We start from the raw sequence: 24,375 nt of genomic DNA on the forward strand, positions 1-24,375 counted from the left end.
CCTCTTTTCAGGGAAACAGAAAAAATGTAATGCTCAAGTTTGAAATTCCATACATGTTCCATCAGCCCTTTCTTTTCCATTAGGAAATCTGCACTTTATTTTAAAGTAATCTCATGTTCTTGGAACACACCCACTGATGGTCTTTACCCAAAAGCAACTCTTCTGAATCTAAAGTGTAAGTGAAACACTAATGAGCCAAGGTTAACACATGAAAAGAAAGCAGACCTTCTGCAGAACCACAAATGCCTCAGGAAACACACATAGTGAGGGAGAAGTGTTTAGTTTTTTGATTTTTCTAAGTGGAAAGAGGGGCAAAAAATTCAAACATGCACAATTAAAGGAGCAAAATCAAGGTTCAAAACTCACTTGGGTGTTGCAGAGTTAATAAAGAATTCCATAATTTATGAATATCCTAAATTAAATTTGGGCTTTAGAGCGGGCTGCTGCTTTTCCTTGGTTACTTGTGTTAGAGGAAGTCTGTCCCAGAATCCTCAAGGTCAAGGCAGTGGTTCTTGACGTGTGGGTTGCGACCCACAGGAACTGTATTAAAGGGCCGTGGCATTAGGAAGGTTGAGAACCACTGTTCTAAGGCATATTTGTGTTTCTATGACTTGGTGAGAAAGAAAAGTAGGAGTACAGAGAAGGGACCAGGAGAAAGTCACATAGACAGAAGCAAATCACGTTCGCGGGCCGAAGGGACTCTCAGAGAGTTTCATACATACAGTTAACAGCTTTTACATTTTACAGCCTTCTAAGAACCAGCGTTTGGAATCACTGGCTTTTATGTTTTTATTTGAATTAAAACTATGATTTTAAGTATCAGTTTGATATTATTGTTAGACTTCCATGCCATTAGCTCAGTCTGATTATTTGCATATGTGTGTATACATATCTGTATGTAAATTTGTATATATTTTCTATCTAGTGTTCATATTTATTACAACTTATACATTACCTTATTATTCCTTGCAGCCAATTTTCTCCCTTACTAGATTTTAAGCTTCTCATGAACACTCTTTTTTATTCATCTACAGATTCTCAGGGCCTCCAGAAGTTCCTTTATACATGTCGACGTTCAGCGTGTTGTTGAACGAGAAACTCCTCCAGAAATAAAGCTAATTAGTGGTTCTCAGATTTAATAGCACATTAAAATTACCTGTAGAGCTTTTAATATAATCCCTGTCACAGCCCCACCCACAGAAATTGGCTTAATTGGTTGAGGGTGGGGCTTTGCATAGGTTTTTTTATTTTTAACACTTTCCAGGTGAACATGTTTCACATGGATCAGTAGCAAACGAGGTGCATGTTACTTCTGTCTGAGCCGTTGAGACCCAGCCCTTTTCCCCTTTTCTCCCCTGAACCTAGATCTAAGCCTTTTTAAAACCTTTTTTTAAATGTGTATACCTTTTAATTAACTGACTCTCTGATCTTGTTTGCCTTTACTTTAAATTAAAATTGCATGCACATAGTTGGAGTTCAGAAGGAGATCATTTAATCATATTTCTCTTCCCTCTCTAGGCCTAAAACTGGCAGACTTAGAAATGTCAGCTTCATTAATGATATTAGGCAGATTTGGACACCACCACTTGCCCTGTGGGCTGCGTATTGGTCTGATAATGCAGCACTGAAGTAGGAGGAGTCTGGGTGCACGGTCATATGCTGAGGGAGTCACCCTCTGTGCCTGGGGAGCTTACCACATAGAAAAGCAAATGCACCAGCTTCATGGGCAAGCCAGGCCGAGTGGGCCTGAGCTGCACCTGTTCACTTTCCTTCCCACATTCTCCCTCTTGTTCCTCTACAAACCCAGAAGAAATGGATTGCCTCCCTTCCTCTCCCCAAAACACACACACAATTTAAAATAATGTTAGAGGCAACTATTTTAAATGTTTAGCTCTAGTCTGATTTCCCCCTCCTTGAAACTTTTTATGACCTTCTCTTTATTCCTAGTATTTTAATATTTTACAATGATCTTCCTCCACAGAGCTCTTTTCTTATTGTATATTCAGATTCTCAGTAGAATTTTCCTTTTGTCAAAGAAACAGAAGACCATTTTCATTTCTGTTCTTTCACTTTTTATATTCTCCTTTTGCAAAAACAGTTGTCTGACCCTCTGTTGATTCTCTGAGAATGTCTTTTTTTTTAATGGTTCTCCCTTTTTCCTTCTCTTTTGGATTTTTCCTACTTCCTGAGAGACTTCTGCCAACTTATATTCTAATTGTATGTGGTTATTTTTTCACTAATTTTGAATTTTAGTCCACTTTTTCCTCTCCGTTATTTTTAACAAATACAGTGCATTCCTTGAGATCTTTCATGGCATAATTTATTTACAGAGTTCAGGAATGCTGTCCCCCATCCCCTAGCACTGTCTCCAGTTTCTTGTTTTTGCTCTCCACTCTTGCTTTATTCCTCCTCTTTTTTTTTCCGTGTGTGTGTCTCTTTTCTATAGAATTCATACTTCAAGTGTGTGCTGATCATTTGCTGTTCTTTCTTAACCAAGAATGGCAATTGGAACCTAGTTGGAAATTTTGTATGGGGAAAGGGCTTATCGTTCGTAAAAATTGTTGTAGGGTGAAAGCCAAATTTTTCGCCAGTGAGTTCCTGATGTTAATACTGAATTTTTTCTCAGAAATCGTTCTGTTTCTCAAGAGAAGAATATTCTTTCTCTCTGCTAGCACATTCTCATACATGTATGAGGATTAAGTATAGAGGAATGAAGGAAGGAAACTAAACATGCTGTTTAGAAATTTGGGCCTAATGTCTACATTTTTACCCCCAAGCATCTCTTCTGCTCTTCTCTGGGCCCTGAGTCCCTGAGGATCCACTCTGCCCCCCTAAAAACCTATCTTCCATTAGCTGTCTGGTACCAGGCTCGGCACATCCCTGGATATCCATCAGTCCATATCCTTAAGCTTAATCAGTTCTCTTGTTTTCACTTTGCACCTTATGCCTGCTTTCTCCAAGTTGTGAACGTCCCCCATTCTATGACAATTGCGCCTTTTAATTGAGGAGCAAATACCATTTATATTTAGTGTGGTTACAGACACGCTTCCCACTGTCTATTTTCTACGTGTCACATCTCCTTTCTGTTCCTTTTTTCCCTCTACTTCTGCCCCCTTTAGGATTATGTATTTTTTAAATATTTCATTTTCTATATCCTTTTTGGGTTATCGGGTTGTATTCTTTGATGTATTAATAGTTCTTTTAGGCTTATCACATTCAGTCGTACCTCATTCTACCGGGTTTCACTTTGGTGTACTCCATAGATACTGTGTTTTTCACAAATTGAAGGTTGTGGCAGCCCTGTGTCAAGCAAGTCAATTGGTACAATTTTTCAATAGCATGTGCTTGCTTTGTGTCTCTGTGTCAAATTTGGGAAATTTTAGTAATACTTCAAAATCTTTCATTATTTTATCTGTTACGGTGATCTGTGATCAGGGATCTTTGATGTTACTGTTGTAATCGGGGGCACCACAGACCATGCCCATGTAAGACGGTGAGCTTAACCAGTAGATGGTGGAAATGTTCTGCCTGCTCTACTGACCTCCTGTTCCCTCATTTCTTTTCCTCTCCTTGGGCCTCCTCCTCCTTGCAACATGAAAATATTGGCATGAGGTCAGTTAATAACTCTACAGTGGCCTCTTAAGTGTTCAAGTGTTGGGAAGAGTTACACCTCTCTCACTCAGGGATGTCCAACCTTTTTTCTTTTCGGCCATATGTTAGAAGAATGAATGTTATCTTGGGTCACTTATACAAAGACTAATGAAAGCTGATGAGCAAGAGAAAAAAGGTTCATGCCTACTTTTCATGGTATCTGACACCACATAAGCAAAACAGTCCTCAAATCATCCACATGTGGCCCACAGGGTACAAGTTGGATGCCCCTGCTCAGAAAGCTAGAAATGATTAATCAAGCTTAGGGAGGAAGGCCCATCTGAAGCTGAAACAGGCCAAAACTTACACTTATTACAGCAAATAGTTAGGCAAGTTGTGTGCGTAAAGGCCAAGTGAAGGAGAGTGAGAGCCTTGCCCCAGCAAACACACGTGATAAGGAACCAAAACAGCTTTACTGCTGGAGTGGAGAAGGTTTGAGTGGTCTGGATGGGAGATCAAAGCAGCCACAACATGCTCTTGATCCAGAACCAGGGCCTCGGTCTCTTCAATTCTTTCTATTAACGCTGAGAGAGGTGAGGAAACTGCTGAAGAGAAGTCTCAAGCTAGCAGAGGTTGGTTGTTAAGATTTAAGGAAAGACGTCATCTCGGTAGCATGAAGAGTAAGACGCAGCAGCAAGGGCTGACATAGATGCTGTCACCAGGTATATGTTACTATAAGAGCAACATTAACGAAAGTCGGGAAGAAGTTGATTCCAATCCTCACAGGTGACTTTGAGGGGCTCCAGACTTCAATGGAGCAGGAACTGATGACGTGGTGGGAATAGCAAGAACATTAAGTAGGATTAGAAGTGGGGCCTGAAGATGGGACTGAATCGCTACCATCGTGTGATAAAACTTGCACAGAGAAGGAACTGCTTCTTAGAGCAAAGAAATGTTTACTTGCTATCAAGGAATCTACTGGTGATAGTGCTATGAACATGTTAAAATGACAACAAAGGCTTTAGGATAGTACATGGACTTAGCTGATAAGGCAGCAGCAGAGTCTGAGAGCACCGACTCCAATTTTGAAAACAAACAGCATCACAGGTTACAGAGAAACCTTCCACTAAAGGAAGAGTCAGTCCGTGTGGCAGACGTCATTGTCTTATTTAAAGAAATTGCCACAGCTACCCCAACCTTTGACCGCCACCCTGACCTGTCTGCAGCCATCAGCATGGGGACAAGCCTTCCACCAGCACTAAGATTGTTAGCATTTTTGAGCAATAACGTTATTTTTAAATTCGTACAAGGTATGTACCTTCGTTAAAGGTTTCTTTTTTTTTGGGGGGGGGACAGTGCTGTTGCACACTTAATAGACTACAATATAAACAGAAATTTTATGTGCACTGGAAAAAAACTATGTGACTGACTGCTGCAATATTCGTTTTATAGCAGTGATCTGAAACCGAGCTAGTAATATATCCCAGATATGCCCGTACGTATATACTTAGATGCACCATCCCTACGTTAGCACAATTTTATCTTCCCCTGATGGAATACCACTTGCTGCAGTGTATCTTCAAGTGATACTGTCTCACTTTGCACACAGCACGCCCATTGCTCCAGCCTTGGATAGTTTTACAGGCAGGGACTGATAAGTACTTGGCTGAATAATCGGGGAGACCTTCTGCAGATCTCTTCTCTTTGGTGTTTGGCCCTGAATTTTTGGCCTCTGTAGATTTCCATCTCTGTGCTTTGTCCCTGGAAGACCTCCAGGATCTGCCTGGTTTCTTCCTGGAGCTGCATCCTGGAGATTCTCTTTTGGCATTCAACTGGGGCAGTCATATGGCTCACTCGAGTTGTTTTTTGTCTCTGAGAAACACTGTACACAGTCACTGTCTTTTGTTGCTGTCTGACCAATGTCTTGATAACCATTGTTTCAGATATTTTTATCTGTTTTTCTTTTTTTTTCCAGTTGTTTCAGGAGAAAGTATAAACTTAGTTCTCTGTTGCTCCATCCTGGCTGAAAACAAGATGTACTTTCATTCATATAAGAACATGGTGTTCTGTGTTCTCTGCTGTCTGCTTTCCTTTCCCTTTGTTCTTGTGGGTTTATGCCTTTTTTTATTGTCTTATTGTCATTTTAGTGGTATTTCAGGAGACAGGGGTAGGTAGATTGTGGTGAAAGAACTGTTGGTAAATTGATCACATGCATTTAAATCTCTGTAATATTTTTCATCGTATAACTAGGGCTGACATTTGAGACCAGAGTTGATTGTTGAGATATTTTTGCAATTTCTAGTATTAAAGGTGGGTTTAAAAGAGAGGAATTAATGGACATACTTCACCAGCTGTTAACTATGATTGAATTACTAGTTACAGGTACAAAATACCTTCACAGATTGTGTAGAGATTTTAGAACAATGGCACATCCAATCTGTGTTGACTGATGAGCAAGAATAACTTATGTTCCCTTTTTGTGTCTCTGTCTGTGATCCTGAAGGTCTAGCATGTGGCGAAGGGCAAGTCAAGGACATGTTTCCCATTGTCACACTAATTAATTCCGTAAACACCAGTTCCCGTCCATATTTTCCTAAGCACTGGTGGCTATGCAACAGTGAATAAGGTGCAGTCTTTGTCTTCGGGGTCTTCATAATTTCAATTCTAAGGGCATTTTGATAAGGAAGTTATACAATGCATGTCTTATGACCCAAGTTAACAGTTATTGAATGGTGCCAGAGATAGTTACAAGATGATGCTCCTGGGATACAGAGAAAGGACCAACCTGGTGTATCATGTTGACCAAAAGCTTCATACAGTCTGCAAAGGGGACTCACAAACAGATTTTAAAAGCCCAAGTCGGGGCTTTAAAGATTGGAGGTGGTTTCCAGGCAGAAGGCGGTTGCATTTGCAGAGAAAGAGAGCTGTGAAGAACAGCCTAACTGCCAGCCACTAGTGCGAGAGCTGCCACGGCAGGCAGGCCGGCGGGGCAGAGGCGGCCTGGCTCACGGGGAAGGCAGTAGTGATTCCCTGAGAAAGGTAATGCCTGGGAACTTGCACAAACATACAATGCTGTCATATCTGTGATCTAAGAAACAGTGCTAGACTCACACTCAGCAATGAATGAAGAAAGGAATTAGAAATGGAAACTAAGAAAAGGAACGTTTAGCTGCTTTTAAAACCTTAAAGCTCACGATCTTTTAAGTCTCTTACACTTGTAGAGCTATAATACAATTCAAGTGGTCCTCTGCAAAACTTCCAAGTCCTTATTTTAAAAGCTTGATGATCAGCAGGCATTCCTTGCACTGATTTTAATGTTATTTATTTCTTACTAAACCAGTCATTCATATTGATCAAAACTTAAAATTTGCCCCACAAGTCATTTCTTTATGGGTTTCTCAGACCATTTCTTCTCCTTGTGGAGAAGGCTGGAAATGTTCGTGTTAGTCTTTGACATGACTGTCTACTGTAAGGAATGTTTTGAAATTCTTACACCTTAAATGTTACATAGTAATCATTCACAATTGTGTAAATCTGGCATAGATTAAAAACCTAGGGGTTCTCTAAGTAATGTCATCCTGTTGACAAGTCTCATATTTGTTGCCGAGTTGAGAAGAAAGAAATTAGGTGATTATTCTAATAGCATCTAAATTGGTCCTTAATTACCTCATCTTGACTATTCACAACTAAGTGTGTCTGAATGTACACACTAGGATGTGATGTTATTTTTCCCTTTGAAGCTATTTTTCAAGCAAAAAGTATAATTAATGGTTGAATCCTAAACCCTAAAATAGCGACTCCTAGAAGGATATCTGTTTCTAAGCAGGGCCCTCCGATGCAGAATTCTAGTCTCTGATGAATATTGAGTGAATGATATAATGACATATTTCCAGAGCGGGTTTGGCAGATTTTCGAACGAGGATGATAGAAATTTGTATGATGTAGATTTATACATTAAAGATGAGCAACGAAGGAGGAGTTAGCTTGCACAAATTTTCCAGGGGATGCTTTCCATCGCAACTTTCTTTCATTTACTGATCCAAACTTTGAAAACTATGTAAAGTGCTAAGGAAGAACTGACTAGAAAGACTTTCACACCCAGGCCAAAATTGAGATTTCCTCGCAGCCACCAGCTGAGAAGGTGCCCCAGAGACCTTTATTTATAGGATGAAACAAACTTGGCTTTGTAGTTAGTCGCTCTTACGAAAACTGGAGCAGATCACAGTGTCCTGGTCACTCGCAGTGGCAGTGCACAAATGGCTTGAAATGGAGATTTCACTGAGACGCAGGCACATTTTCTCAGTGTCTACAAACTGACATAGAAAAGGGTGAGGAATATAACTATTTCAGCCAAAAATTAAAATATCACATGTTAAATGAGAAGATGCGAGTTGGATGCTGAGCACATAGGGAGTGCTCGGTAAACAGGATATGTACAGACACAGGTCAGGGACTTTGATACATCCGAGGGTAGCATCTGTGTATATGTCATGCTTTGTTTAGAAACTCCATCTCACAACTGACAATTGAACAGAAAATGCACTCTTTGCCTCCCCTCTCCTGTACAGCCCATACTCCTGCTGGGGTAATGTACTTTCTGTTTTAAGCAACTGTTTGGTAAAGAATACTTACTAGAGAGCTCCTGTGTCGGGCATGGGCTATAATCCAAAGCTTCTGTCTGAGGGTTGGGTTTTGAAATGAAAGCCACTTTCTTCCATTGAAGCTCTGTTGCATGTGCATAGCAGGCTTCCCCAGCAGTCCACGAAGGCCTGCGTAGCTCACTCTGGATGTCAGCATAGCACTGGTCACAGCAGCCCATTACGTATGATGTAGCAGAGTTAGTTTCTCAGGGGAAGTGCATTCGCCCGCCTTCCTAGAATGTTAGGAATACATTTGACCCCCCTTTGGCCATGTCAGCTTCTCCACCCAAGATATTCTAGGAGGAGAGGAGTCCATAGCAAGGTCATGGCGGCTCTTCTTGGACGTGGAACAGTGGAGGTTTCTGTCCTGCCACCAGCAACTTGCAGGATGCTTTGCAACAAGGCCGACTTCCTGGTCATGTGCCTTTGATTCCAGGAGAGCCAGCGATTGGCCTCCCTCCAGCTAGGAGCTTCTATTTTACTACCCCAAAATATCAAAGCTTGTCTCTTACTTCTTTGGAAGATCTTTGTGTCCAAAGATCGAGTGTCAGCTCTCCTGACACTGTGGAGGACAGCTTATACTCATGGCTTTTGGACTTTTGGTTTTAGAAGCACAAGGTTTGGCCTTGCACAAGGGATAGGAAAAAAAAAAAAAAGAGAGAGAATGTGATGGCCCAGTATAGGTTGTATTTTATATTTTATATTAATCCTGGGGCTCCAGCCAGGAGCAGCCTCCTTTCCTTCTTACCCTTAGCACAAACAGGAACAGCCTGCTTTGTAAGGCGAGAGATGAGGAAAGCTCTCTCCATCGTGTCTGAAAGATGGGAAGGAAGGAAGGGCCTTAGAAAAAGTTGGCTAAAAATCAAGAAAGCGAGGAAGGTCCTGTAGAGAGGCAGAGACTGGGGAGGGCCACTCTACCTTGTCACTACACAGAACCTGTGTCCGGAGCTAATTCTTCTAGGCTGACAACTCTCATGGCCTTGCTGTTGTTAGAGTAAGTGGTGGAAACTGGTGTCCACACCATAGGCTCAGGGTTACTGCTTAGTAATGTTCATTCAAGCAAAATGGGACAGGATATCTGTTTCTATCATAAAAACCTTCTTCCTCACCAGTAAGACGTGACACCTCAAACAGTAATCATAATAAGTTGTATCCCTGTCTCTTTGACTATTGAGTTTTTTGGTGTACAACTTCTGCTACGTGCTGGCTCCAGGAAGGGACCCTTTGGTCTCTGAGGTTCTGTCTTCAAAGAGCAGGGTAAGTGAGGGACCTCCTGGTAGACAGACCGTAACAGTATCATCCTGTGACGGAGGGATGGGCTGGGGAGAAGGGTTGACAGAAAAGGCTCCCACCTGAATTTATTTTGAAGGATGAGGAGTTAGCCCATATTAGGGAAATAAAGGTAACAAAGGTGAGTCCAAACAGTGGGAACAGCGCAATTCCTTGCTACAGAGGTGTCGGGTAAGATGGGGCAACTGCCTATCATGTCATAAGTCTCGCACATCAGCAGGACATCAGGAAGTGAGGAGGGCACTTGGGGACCAGAGGATATCTACAATGATAACTGAGTGGGGATCATCTTAAACCAGCAAGATGAAAGTCAGTCTTCATGAAAATTTCACAGCTTCTCTTTTAGATGATTTTAAAGTTGAGGCACTTCCTGATGTCTCTTAGATTGGAGACCTCTAGCTTAGATGGAAGCTCAATTTCATGTATAATCTCAAGCTTTGAAACTTCTAAATAGTTTATAGAAGGCAAAGTGAGTGCCTTGAGTTGAACCAAACCGCCCTTAGCTATAACACTGGCAATGAATTTTAAGGACTGCCTTTGTTTGTGTTTTTCAGGTACCATGACCAGCAGGATGTTACCAGCAACTTCCTTGGAGCAATGTGGTTGATATCAATAACTTTTCTCTCCATTGGTTATGGGGACATGGTACCCAACACATACTGTGGGAAAGGCGTCTGTTTGCTCACTGGAATCATGGTAAGTGTCTTGTTCCTTCATGTCTCTTATAGCCTCTGAAGAAGGCACTGAAACTGTTCAGTCCATGTGCCAAAGTCAATGGATACCACTCACTTTCCCAGTAGCAGGAAATCAGTGTGCATAAGTCAGCATTGTGTTGGCAGAGAATCTCTACAGTTTTTATCTGAATTCTTCTCATGATGAAATTCTGTTGAAGAGGTAGAGCTGCCCGGTTGCTCTTTGTGGGCCACTTGCTAAGGGGATGCACTAATTTGATCTTGGAGCTGTGGCTCTGGGTCCTGCTGTTCCCTCCCTGCTAGCTGTGCAGGCTTGAATGAATGTCTCTGCCGCTGACCTCATTTGTAAAACATGGGCCATAATAACCATCTATGAACACAAGGTGGAAAGAGGACTGGTCTTAGGTGAGACCAGAGGCCAGGTCTTGTGGAACACTTGAGAAAAGTCTGCAGCTGCTGGTGGCATGCGTTGTTGTTTTTGGGTGTCTAACAGGCTCAGACCCAGGATTTAGCCAGGACTGCTTTGCTTCATTTGTTTTGGGTATACAAAATGGAAGGCTAGTGAGTTGTGGTTGTAACGTGCTTTGAACTCACACACGTTTCAGCCAGAGGTGCAATGTCAAACTGACGGTGCACCGTTTTTAATGACCTAGGTTTGTCTTCGTTCCTTATCTGCTGCGTGTAGTTTGGTTACAGTAAAGAACAAGTTATCTTGATACTTGTTTTCCACATACATAAGGATGTGAACCAGTGCTGCACTTCATTGCTGGGAGTTCCTAGAATTTCTAAAATTAGGCAAGCCTGTTTAACATGTATCCCCAGGCTCACTGTTTCAGGGCCTCTGAGTAGTGGCCAGCAGAGATTGCACAGCCTTGCATGCACCTGCCTGGAACATTGGTCCAAGAGTCGTAACTAACTGGGAGGACTGAAGGCCCTCAACATAGCAGGGAGGGAGCAGTCTCCCTCTTGGTGGTATTCAGCTGGTGGTATTCACCTCTTTTTCATTATACACTACTTGGTACACTCCATTGTATGTTTACTATTGTATAAAGTCCCCCTTTTTCCTTCAAATAATAGCACTTTATTATATAATGTAGTGGTTTGGGATATAAAATTTCCATGGAAGCATTTTTGGAAGGCGTCATAACAGGCTCACAAGGGACATGAAACATGCTATTTGTAACAGCAGACTGGTGGTCGCAGTCTTCTCCCCAGTACTTCTTAGAAACAGGTTCCTTAGTGCCCCTTTTCAGAAAGATGTACCCCCATGCCAGCAGGCTCATTGCCATACAGTCAGAGCCACGTGAGGTTAACCTTGCCTGGATCTTGATAGATTTATCTTTCCTCAACGTTTCTTTGTTCCTAATGTCTCAAGACCAGCTCCTTCCGTGTCTCATCAGATTTTTTATGTACCTGCTTTTATTGCTTCTTTGTTTAGATTTCACTGTTGATCTTTCTTAGTTTTAAAAAATAGAAGTAATGAGTACCTTTGATGTTATATGTAATAGAATTTACTATGACTTTGTTCCTGCCCTCTAAGCTTATGATAAATCAGTCCCTCCATTCTGAGACCAAGGAACTCCATTCTTCTCCCCCATAAGGAACAGATTTCTTAACTGACCTGATCAAAAATGCCTTCCTTGCCTATAGGGAAACTTAGTAATCTCTGAGTAAATTATTTGAAATACAATGTAGACTTGGATTACCCCTACCTCTAGGCCAACCACATCCCCAAGGAGTCAGGATACCGGGCAGTCTTCTTGGGGTTAGCATCTTGGAGTTGATTATAGCTCCTGGAAACTCTTCAGGGATCAAGAGCATATGTGTGGAAATTAAGTGGACACTAGTGTGGAGACAGGCTGACAACATACCTGTAGATTCCTAGAAAAAGTCAACTGTTTTTCATAGTATATAGAAAACATCAGTTTCTCTGGGATGAAATGTGTTTCTGTTTTGTTAGAGAAATTTTGTTTGCTTTTTTTTTTCTTATATGCCAAGGTCGTCCTATGCCCAGACATGACTTGTTTCTATCTCACATGGTCATTTGCCTGTTCCCCCTTGGACTTTTGCAGAGCATGTTTAGATAAAGCGCACATAGTCAGATTTCCTCTGAGTCATTCCTCTGTCTCTCTTGCCCTCCCCAGGTCTTGCCTTTAATAAATTGTGCAAAAGAAATAAAATGTAAAACACTCTAGGGAGAGCACAGGGTCATCTGTGTGAATCATCCCGTGTATTATCCCTGAGGTACTGAGTTTCTTTGTGTTCTCATATTTGAATTGTTCTTGTGTTTATGAAATTTTGGTAGAATTTACAGTTTTTTTTTGTGACTGGTTTACATTTTTAAGCAAAATAGTTGCTCTAAATGTGAACACTTATAAAGATTTCCCACTTCAAAGATGCACATAGAAATTGCTTGTTTTCCTCCTAAAGCCATTTGAAACTAATGAATTACTTCTTATAATCCCTTTAGCTGTTCATTTTCATTGGTCAAAACCCCAAATTAAGATGTTTCTTAGAATTTTTTAAATAGCTAGATTTGTATAGTAAGTAAAGTGTTGGGGAGTCAAAGCATTAAGATTAATCTGCAGTGGTCTGGGCAAAAATACATTGTTAAAACACAAGCAGAGATGGTTTTCTGTAATAGTTCTCAGAGAAAAACAAATGAGATTATTAAAAATAATCTGACTCAATCTGCATAAAAACAAAGTATATAGACAAAACAGGCATACCCCCTAATATTCTGAAATTTAAAACAAAATTAAAAGAGAGAAAATAAAGTCCCCCCTTGACTGAAATGTAAATTGTGAATCCAAGACAATTCTAAAAACTTTTCGTAATGTGTAGGTTGTGTTTAAAATGCTGTACATGGATGATTGTGGAACTGCTAAAATCAGGGGATCTTAGATACCGAAATGCTTTAACAAAAATTCCAAAGTGACAGATCAAATGAGTAGAAATTTCTCTTTTACCAAGACTTATAGAATTGGTCCTCCTGCCTTCTAAAGTGCTGCAATTACAGGCATGAGCCCCTTGCCGGCTGGGTGCAGGGGCTCATGCCTATAGGCCCAGCACTTTGGGGGGGAGGAGGACCATTTGAACTGAGGAGCTAGAGGCTGCCGTGAGCTATGATCATACCTCTGTATTCATCCTGGTGACAGAGTGATACTCCTTCTTTAAAAAAGCAAGGGGTAGTGGGGAGGCTTGGAAGAGAAAAATCCCTTCCTCTCTCCTTGGAAGAGAAAAATCCCTTTATTTTTAAAACATAAGGTCATAGGATTGCCTAATAGAAAAAAGTTACTCATCTTTCAGAAGAAAAGCGTTAAAGTTGTAATTACTTATTTTCTCTCTACCCTTTCACAATTTGAGGACTTGAGCAGTTACTATTGTGAATGTTATGATAACCAATGGAACGGACTCTAAGTGGCCTTGGTTGAAGGGGGAAGGCAAATAACATTGTTAGAGCTTAGCATCTGTCTTAGCTTTTTGGAAACACCAGGTAGTTTTTCGGTGTCTACAGTTTTACATTTGAGAAAATAGTTGTTTTACTTAGTATTTTAAAAAGTTGTCCTGTTTACCATTTTATATCTATAAAAATAGACATAACACATCCCGAAAGCTATCAATTTTCCCTTAGCTATGAATATAGATGATTGCTTCGAGAGTGGAAAATAGCCTCATGGATGAAGGTATCATTTATACTAGAATGAAGGGCATTCATTTAACTTTTGCATCTCTATCTTTGTAAAATTATGGCCCCTCTTCTTGACTCTTTTACTAGAGTATTAATGACTGAATTTTGGCATAGCTATCTTTACATGTGAAATAATACCTGATAGGTGGTTCACTAATAATGATAAAAAAAAAAAAAAACTCCTAGACTTTGATAAAGTCTCGCGTGCATCCCTCAAAAAAAGTGAAGTCACTTCAAAGGACTCCTATAGGTTTCTTCCATGTTACTGGTAATGCTTTATAAGCAAAATCAATGTACAAATGTTCCCCAGTTCATAACTATTTGAAAATGCTGATTTCACTAATTGATTTTTTAAATGTTACTCAAGGAGGAAAAAAAGTCAATTCAGAAAGGAAGCCTTTCCACTACCTTGCCTTAAGACAGCGGTTTTCGACCCGTGGGTTGCAACCCACAGAAACTGTATTAAAGGGCTGCGGCATTAGGAAGGTTGAGCCCCACTGCCTTAAGATAAGAACATGTAATAATGATCCTGTCAGCATTAAATGTGCCCTGTGTAGAAGAGGCTTGATGTAACATCACAGGGTGACTCAGTCAGTTGTCAGATTAAATGGTTTTCACCCTGCAGGTCAGGAAAACTACCCTGGTAACTCAGTTTGAGGGTGCCTAGCAGTGAATTAGCTAGAGCCCAGAAAGAGATGCCTGGGGTGGAAGTCAGGTTTGACTGCATTCCTGCTCTTTTCTCCTATTTTCACTGGACGATTTGTTTTCCTCTGCCAGGAACATAAAAATCCTGGGAAACTGGTCTGAAGTCATTCCTTGATGTTGTATGTATGTGACTGAGATTTGTTTTTAATGTCTTAGACAATTTGAAATCAGGTGCTTGACAATCAAATAACAGTGTCGAAGAGATTTTACGTTGGGCTTCCCCTCTTTCTGAGTCTTCCTGGTATGTTCATTGAATCTGGCCAAATGATGGGCCAGGGAGGGAAGTGTGTCCTTAAATTCGTACAAGAGCTTGTTTTGTGCACAGCAGCAGGAGAGGCTGATGGGCTTTTTAAGTGGCAAGGCTAAATACCCCACTACCCAAAGTGGACTTTCTTTCATAGGAGACATGACAGCTGCTTTCTTCCAGGTACAGAGAAGTATGACTGGAAACTATTGTCCACCTACTGTTTCTAAACTATCAGCACATTCAGGTGGCAGAGGCACGCCTCCTCTCTCCATGTGTGCTCTCAGATGGGCACCACTGCTAATCAGGAGACTTAAACCCAGGATGACTCATTGCTCATGTCCAGTTTGAGGTAGCCCTTCCGTCTTTCCACCCCCAAAGTGGAGCTGACCAAGCAAATAACTGTAAAAGAGACTTGAGTTCCCCGGACCAGGCTCATCACAGGACTCTGCCCTCTTCCTCTTCTTCCCCTCTTCTTAGGAGGGGAACATTTGAAATGGACCTTTACCCTCCAGCAGCAAATATCTGCTGGTATTTGAAGAAACTCAGAGGTAGGGCCTTGTTTGGTAGAGGGAATTTGTCTTCAAAACTACTTTGAGTGTTATTTATTTTCATGACCTGAGGAAATTGTAAAACTCCAGTAGGATGGAATCATAAGCCTGAGTGCTTTATAGAATATTATTTGCCATCACCGTTTTACATATTTTTATGAGAGAGTATTTATGTCAGGCAAGTGCTATACAAAGATAGTTATGGTCCTCGGGTACTGAGGGAGTCAAGCCCAGGGACAAACAGGCAATATTTTCACATATTCTTCTTACCCTGCTGTATGTTGAAGTAAACGTTCATTTTAAAGCTGCTTTATTAATTTTTAGGTCAAAAGTGTGATTTTCTTTTTAAATTTGCTCTATTTTGATAAACTTTAAGTATAGTTTAATAAATGAGCTATCAAACTAAAGTTTGAACTGTAAGGAGCTATTATAAAACCCACAGGATGATAAGATCAGAATATTTTAAATGTTAGTGTTTTTTTTATCAGTGCCATTCCCTGTAGTAATGAACATTCTGGAATTTCTAAATATACATACATATATATGTATATATATATATTTCATTATTATTTTAAAGCTTTGGAAGATGCCCTTTTCAAAGAGGAAATAATGAAAACCTTTCCCTAACATGCTATTGAAAGACTTTCCCTTTGGCATAGAATTGTATCATTAAGTTACTCAAGCTTGATCCCGAAATGGTCTTTCAAAATGATTCTTGGAAGTATTTGCAGAATAACTAGATGATTTAGAATAATATGTCACTCTTGAATTTTTCAAATATTATGTGATAAATGATCTTGGGAAAAAATGAGACCCCTGAACTTCTTTACACCATTGGGATCGACATGGCTTATCATTTCTGTAGTGACAAAGACCGCAGTGCAGAGAAGCCTTGTATTTTACTGCGGCAGCATCTAAGACTGGCCAGGTGTTCGGATTTAACTATAGCCTATGCTGTCTAGTATGACGTCTAGTAATAAGCTTTAACAATGCTTGTCATTACTTCTTTTCCAAAGCAAGGTCTCTTGTCTCTCTCTTTCTGCCCCCACCCCCTGCGTCTTTCTTTCAACATTTACTTTAAGAGAAGAACAGCTGATAAGCCAAGAGTAAACCTAAATCTTTGCTTTTACTAGGTTGGCTTTGTAAACTCATGGCACTTTCTTCATTTTGTTTTAGATGCTCCAGCATCTTGAAATGGCAGGTTGCTGCTTTGCTTATGTTTTCCTTAAGAACATAAATGCAATGGGAGATAAGTAACCAGGATACATTTTCTGACTTTGGTAAAAAGAACATGACTCATCTTGTTAAAGGCATACAGGGATCTTAATTTCAGAGAGTAACATATGTTAGTCCCAACTGTTTCTACATTGATTGTGGTGGTGACAAGCTTTGGAGAAAATGTTGTAAAAGCATACTGATTTTCATTCTTATTCATTTTATGAAACAGAATGCTCCTAGAAATAGACACTGGGTGGACAATAACGTTATGCCATTACTTAAATTACTATAACCACTCAATGTGTTGGCAGGAATTTACCTTGAACCTAGAAAGCTTTCGGAAGCGAGCCAGCTTCAGCGTGCCTCACTTTAAAAACTAAAAAACTAAAGATTACTTTTTTGAAACGTGATTCTGTGTACATATAAAATTCTGTTATGATGTATTAAGAACCTGGGAAGGTATAATTAAAGTAAGATTTAAAAATAAGCAATCTTTATTTAATATAAGCCCTTAATTTAAAAATAAGGCTTTGTATTGGAAGGAAAAAGGAGTTCTTAATTGGCTCTTGGAGTGTAACTTAAAAGGGCACAATTAGGATAATGAAGTGAGGTACAGAGGTAGTAGTTTCAATAATTACTAACTTGTCAGATTCACTTGTTTCTCCAGTTTGCAACCAAAGGTTGTGATCCTTGCTGTGTGCGTCTTTTGGTGAGTGAAAGGCCGCTCAGTGAGAAATGGGCCGGCAGCAGGAAAGAATGAACGCAAACAACAATTGACTTTCTGAGGCTCTTGATACCAGTGATTTTCCACTCTTCTTAGGATTTTGATTTCTTTCCAGAAGGATCTCAGCGGTGGCCACCTGCCAGGGGAGAGCAATATTCAAGTTCACGTGCCAACGGGCCTCTCACAGCTATCTCTCTAGCAGTCAGGAGCTCCTCAGATTTGTACATTCTCTACCTGTTAAACAACACTTGCCGGCCGTGAGGCACAGACAGGGACACACCTGCAACAGGTGTACTGCCTGTCAGGCACCTGCCTTGCCACACACAGGGTGGGCGGAGTGGCTTTCCTGCGTGGTCGCTGATGAGGTCTGCCCTGAGAGTCAACAAAATGGGTATTGATGCTTCCAAAGGCTGTTTCTTTTCTTCCTTGGCCTCCAGCTCTAAAATCACATCATTTTCATCAAGGTACCCATCAGACACTCTGCCCTTGGTCCTTGTTTTTCATTTCTTGAATATACTCATAGCAAATGAAATGACCCTGATAAGAACTTTGACTCTCTTGCTTTAATGGAAAATAGTTTATGCAGTTTGCCGTAGTCCCTGCGCATTCTCCTTCATGGAAAGCAGTGACCCTCGGCCGGGTGCAGTTGCTCACGCCTGTAATCTCAGCACTCTGGGAGGCTGAGGTGGGAGGATCTCTTCAACTCAGGAGTTTGGGACAAGCAAGATCACGTCTCTACTAAAAACAGAAAAACTAGCTGGGTGTTGTGTCAGGTGCCTGTAATCCCAGCTACGTGGGAGGCGGAGGCAAGAGAATGGCTTGCATCCCACCCTGGCACTCTACCCAGGGCAACAGAGTGAGACTCTGTCTTGAAAAAGAAGAAACATTTACAGCGCTACATTGCTGTATCATGCATATGCAAATGACCATAAACAGAACAGTCATTCCTCAGGATCTGTCCCCACAGATAGCAAATCCATGGATGCTCAGGCCCCTGATATAAAGTGGTATAATACTTGCATCAAACCTACCCATATCCCCCCATGTATTTTAAATCCTCTCTAGATTACTTATAATAGCTAATAAGGTGTAAATGCTGTGTAAATAGTTATACATCTACAGTATTGCTAATTAGAGTAATAATGACAAGAATAAGAGTCTGTACATGTTCAGTACACATGCAACCGTCTTTCCCCCGCCTCCCCAGTTTTGATCTGTGGTTGGTAGCACTCATGAGTATGGAGGGTCTACTGTATGTGATCTTAAATGTAGATGTGGGTGTTAGGAGATGAGGTCAAGGGCAGGAGCTATATATATCAAAGCTGATCAAGGTTCATAATTCAATAATCACTTAACTCTGACTTTTTGAAATAAGACAACTAAAAAAAATCAGAAGGTTAAATCAGGTAATGTCCAAACATATCTTTCTCATTTCTGAGATTACTGATTTCTTTATACAACTAGATGGAAGCTACATCCAACCCTCTGGAGATATATTTTTATATTTGGCTTTTCATTAAGACTGTGTTGCCACAATTAGAATTATCGGGCTGTGGGAAGACAGGACACTGTGTTTACTTTCTCCTTTTCCCCACTTCTCTCTTGCCAGATTTGTCATAGCAACTCATTCAGTAAGCCCACAATTTCATTCTTTGGTCTACAACTGAATAGCTAACAACATTTATTAAGTCAAATGAAAGTGATTTTAGAAGCTTCCCATATTCCATCTACTTAAGAGATAATCACTTTTCACAGCTGGGCTTACTTCTTTCCAGTTGTTTTTTTTTTTTTTTTCCCTTCCCCCTTGTGAATCCATTTAAAAAAAAATGGGAGCATGTTGTACAAGAATTTTCTAACTTGCTTTTCTAAACGTTATATTGTTATCTTTAAACATTTTACAAATAAATTTTCATCCAGTCATGATTATGGTATGGTAAGTTAAATAATCATTCTTCATGATTAGATGTTCAAGATGTTGACTCCCACATTTTTAAGATATAAAGCTACACTTTAGCTTGTGATTTTTAGATCTACTGGCTAATAAGGAAAACTAGGTTACCTCATGGGGATTTGAGACTCTCTATTGGCAGGCTATCCTGGGAGCGGAAGGAGAGCCTACCCTTTTGCTAACATAAAGGGGATGCTGTTAAAAAGTAGTTATAAAAGACCCGACTGTGGGAAGGTCCACAAGTTCCCTACTGTCCTCCTGTTTGGGCTGTCTCTAGTGGGCTCTTGCCTGTGTCCTGTTCGCTCTTTGTTCTCTGTAAACCCACTGAGCATAGCTTAGCAATCTCTGCTCACTGTCCTCTCAGGCTGGGGTTCCTCTGGAGGGGGCACGTCCCTTTCATAGTCCCCTAAGGCAGCTTCTCCACTGGCCCCTTCCCTCAGAGTAAGTTTACTTTGCCTGAAACTGGTGAGGTGGCAGTGGTATCACGACCTGGTGTAGGCCCTACCACGGGTACCCTTGTCTTAGCTCTTGTTGGTCACTGGGCTCTCAGCAAAGAGGAGCCTCTCAACTGGGATGAGTACGCTTTGATCTCAGAGGGGGAGACTTGAGGTACCACGTGGTGTCACACTTACTGTTCCAAGAGATCAGCCCAATAGCCTTTCATTCGATAAGGAAACTGTTGTCTTTGCCCAAATGAAGACCTATACCCTCTCTGGTGGTAGTAAGCCTCCAAAATAGAAGGATGGTTATCCCTTACCTAACCTGTTGTCTAGGTGTGATCCTTCCTGCTCTGCATGTGGAACAATCTGAAGTTGTGTGCTGAGACCTTTTATTCTGGGTATACTGAAGTTGAGTGGCCTGAAGGCCTGCTAGTCTCATCTTGAAAAAAGATTACAGAGTGTTGCTCTTTAGAGAAAAATCTTTATTTCTATTCCAGACATGTATGCTAATTTACTCATTTATTATTTGTTCCTATTGTAATTACGGATATATAACTGATTTGCTCTGTATTTTTAAGAAGTCTGAAACTTCCACAAGTTGTTTTGTTGCTATTTATTCTCAAAGATATCATGCTTTTGTTCTGAAAATATGTGAACTAGGTTTTATAACTTTCAAGGCAAGTTGCTTGTGGTTGTTAACCACCTGTTCTGTGTAATGCTTATTGAAGACACTGAATAGTACAATTTTTATCTTGACAAACATTTGCATTTGGTACAAGACACTTTCTAATGTGGCTGAGATGGAAAGTAACTCTTCGGGCTTCTCTTTTCCCCCGTTTTTTAGGGTGCTGGTTGTACAGCCCTGGTGGTAGCTGTAGTGGCAAGGAAGCTAGAACTTACCAAAGCAGAAAAACACGTGCACAATTTCATGATGGATACTCAGCTGACTAAAAGAGTAAGTCACTATCCAGGTATCTTCAATTTTTGTGTTTTTTTTCAATGTTAGGAAATATGGTTTTTATTTTGACATCTGAAGCTGAAATGGATTTAAAAGTTGAAGCATTCCTAACATTAGGTAAGTCAATTAGGAAATAATTGTCTTATTAGTATTTGGATAAAAATAGATGACATACATCTAAACACATAGGCATCCTAAACATCAAGTGCAGTATGTGGAGACAGCAGTGTTGGACTGAACAGTGACAGTTAAATTCATTCATTCCTCCTAGAAAACTCACTCCTGAATATCACTACAGTAACATCTGAAGTACTTCCCTAGGGAAGCTATGCACCAGCGCCTCGTCCATCCTCAAAGTAATTGTGGAAGCCATTTTCTGGAATGTCCATCAGAGCTATTGCCATACAAAGGTGTGAGAATTAAGTTCATGAACTTGACACATGTGCTTACATTGACAGCACTGTACAGACAACTCACTAAAGTGTCCTAACCTCACTGTATTTGTGTTGACCCGGGCAGTGCTTTGCTGACTGGATTTCAAGTGCTTGTGTGCTGTATGATAACAGCAACTCTTTAGAGAAAGAGTTCCAAAATTGAAGGGTGGACTAGGCACTGGTGACAGTGCATAGGACTTGGAAGGGGACCATAGTGCTATTCAGCACTTTGTCTGGGATGAGTCGCAAATTGAATACTGTCAGTGTAGAATATCAATTTGGGGGGGAGGTTATTGAACAAATGCTTTACTGAACATGTATGAACAAGTCACTATGCTACATGTGGAGTTGAAAAGGCAAAGAAGAAACCACTAGTAATTTTTTGAAGCCCAAGACAGTAGTAAAGAGCACAGGTACTTTCTATGAGTTAAAGGCTGTCAGAGAAATGTTGAAAATAGCACTGTCCAATTAGAGTAGAGGAAAACAGTGGCCATTGTGTTTGCACCTGCTGTGTGCCAGGCACTGCTCCACAAGTGTTCTCACAACAATTATGAGGGAAATGCCCATTTTACAAAGGTGGAAATCAAGCCACAGAGGAGTGAGGTAACTTGCAAGGTCATCAAATCAAGGCATAAAGCCATGTAGCAGACAAACGATCTGTAGTAGACTAGATTTTTAGCCTTTCTTGATAGTCTCTTGACTTTCAAAAGCCAAAGTCAAAATAACAAAAAATTCTTTAATAGCAGTCATCTTGCTGCATATGTAACATAACCATCGCTCAAGTTAGAATCCAAACAGCCTGTCCTTGAAATAGCCAAATTCATGGTTATCTGGTGCCTTGACCCATAAGAGAATCAATAGGGATATCAAGCATAGTTCCAACTTTCAGCGTTTTCATTCATTCTTGATTTTGGTTGGGTATATGAAAGTAATCTCATTTAATTTGGTAAAAGCATCTTAATAGATCAGCCATTTTAATGCAAGTATTTATTTATACAGATTATATTTGTGAAATGGAAACCCACATTCCCCGTGCCTTGCTCATGCTTTCTAAGTCTTATCAGACCTCCCTGCAGTTAGTAGATCCACATTTACAGTCAACGATCACAGCCTCTGAATTTCAGCTGCAGTGTTTTCAGCCTAGCTTCACTACTGTGGACTGTCTCCTCTGAGGAAGAGAGGTGAACGAGGAACTGAATGGAATGCTGGGTTCCTTTTTCAAAGATCTCCTAGGGCATGAAAGTCTGTACATGTGAGATTAGCAGCTGTTTTGTTTATTTCATCATATGCTTCTTTGGTCCCTTCAGTGTTCCGTACGGCACACTTTGTGTTTAAAAGTCATGAGTTTCACAACATCAAAAGAGCACTTCCTTTAAGTCCCACATAATCCATATTATTTTACCATGAAGATTAAAGTTTATTAGGCAGAAAAATACTATGTAGCCCATCTGTTTGCCTGTAAATCTTTTCAGCAGTTAGAATGACATATTAAAAAAGCCAAGTTAGCATGGTTGGGCAAATTTCCCCATGTTTCACAAGCATATCTTTAGTTTTATTTTAAGGAGGAGGTATAGAATTTATTTAGAATATTGTCATTCTATGTCTTAACTTACCAAAGACAGGGTCTGGAGTACAAACTCTGCAACGTCCCGTGGCTTCCTCCTACCTTGGGAGAGGCTTTTTGTTCACTCTCACAGAGGTCACCCACTTTCATTTGGGAGACATTTTTTTGTCTGGGTCTCTCAGCGTCAGCACCAGTGACCTTTCCAGCAAGATAATTCTTTGTTGTGGGGGACTCTCTCCTGCTTTTTGGATGTTTATCACTGTGTTTGACCTCTGCTCACTAGACAGCACTGCCCAATATTTCCTAAAGGGACAAAATCGCCTGCAGCTGAGAACCACTACTTTAGCTTGTTGTTCCCTGAGAAGGTCTTCTTAAAAGTTTTTTTTTTTTTTTTTTACTCTACTAATGTTACCGTAATTCCCAGCTTCCTTGGAATAATAGATAGTTGTTCAACAAAATTACACTGCACATCTAGTATGAGTGTAGGTCTGTGTTAACTGACGGGGTCAAAGAACATCTACTCTTAAAGAATTTTAAGCTTTTACAGCGTTGGCCACTCGGAAAATCATATAAAATCTCTGATGTTTCCTGCTTTGCAGACAAATGCTCTGGCTGCTCATGAGTCCCCTAAGGTCCTGTCAGAGGCCTTTAGAGGACTAGGTCACCTTCCTTTACTATTTATGAATGAGACTCAGTTCCCTAAAATGACCAAGTTTCTTTTTTTTAAAGGAGAATGGGGAAACTGTATTTTGCATATAGAAATTCTAATGGTGTATATTACCAAAATATTTTACATGTAGGCAAGGGTGTAAGATTATCTTTTGAAGAAAAGTATGAAATACAGAATATTCAAATGTGTCAACAATGTCTACCAAATTTGCCCAGATCATACAGAAATTAAGGAAATGAAAAGTTTAACTGTATAGTCTACCTGGTAAAAACAAAAACCAAACACTTGATTAAAATAGTGTATAAACAATTAGTGTATCATTTAAAAATAACTGATCTGGAAGTAAAATTTAGGGCAGAGGTTTAGACTCCACTGCCTTTGTTGAAAAAAATTCAACTTTGTATAATAAGAAAAATATTTATTGCATCTAAACTAACAGAGAAGATGACCCTTTGGTTTTCTGTCTAGTAGAGTATCAGGTGCACATTTATCCATCACTCCCCAGTAACAGGGATTGTTCCTGCCCTGAAGGAGGTCTGGTTCAAGGCTGTGAAGGTAGTTAGGGCGGTGTGTAGAAGGCCTTTCCAACTGCAGGACTTCATCATCTGATTCCCCTGTGAGGCTTTTTTGTCATAGGTTCTCATACACTTTAGATAAACTCCAGTAGAGAGTGTTGCATGAAGAGTCAGATTGCCTGTAGAAGCCTTTTCAGTTAAGTACTGTTCTAGTTTCAGAATTCACTTTCTGCATAAGTTTATCAGGCTTTATTAAGTCTATTTCATTAGTGCTTTTTAAAAGTGCAGCTACTTTGAAGTATTTCTTAGAATTGGAGACTCTTCTAGGTCTGAGAAAGATACTCTAGCATTTTTACAGGTGAACTCTTACTATGCAAAGGTATAAATATTAAAATGACAGAGTAAAACATACATTTCTGGTTTATGACACTCATTTATGACACTTGAAAGTCCTCTCTTCATTATTTTATAGAAAGTCATCAATTTAATGAGTATCATTT

At 40.2% G+C, this 24,375-nt stretch overlaps 1 protein-coding gene across 2 annotated transcripts in view; it reads left to right on the plus strand.

Annotated features, from left to right (window-relative positions):
* Positions 1-24,375, plus strand: part of KCNN2 (potassium calcium-activated channel subfamily N member 2) — a 148,086-nt gene that overhangs the window by 109,700 nt on the left and 14,011 nt on the right. For both annotated transcript variants that reach the window (XM_053566570.1, XM_053566571.1), the window contains 2 exons: positions 10,076-10,217; positions 20,579-20,689. In XM_053566570.1, the coding sequence (XP_053422545.1) occupies positions 10,076-10,217; positions 20,579-20,689 (253 nt within the window). The remainder of the gene's footprint in view (positions 1-10,075; positions 10,218-20,578; positions 20,690-24,375) is intronic.

Source organism: Nycticebus coucang, chromosome 17, assembly GCF_027406575.1.
Source record: "Nycticebus coucang isolate mNycCou1 chromosome 17, mNycCou1.pri, whole genome shotgun sequence".
NCBI lineage: Eukaryota > Metazoa > Chordata > Mammalia > Primates > Lorisidae > Nycticebus > Nycticebus coucang.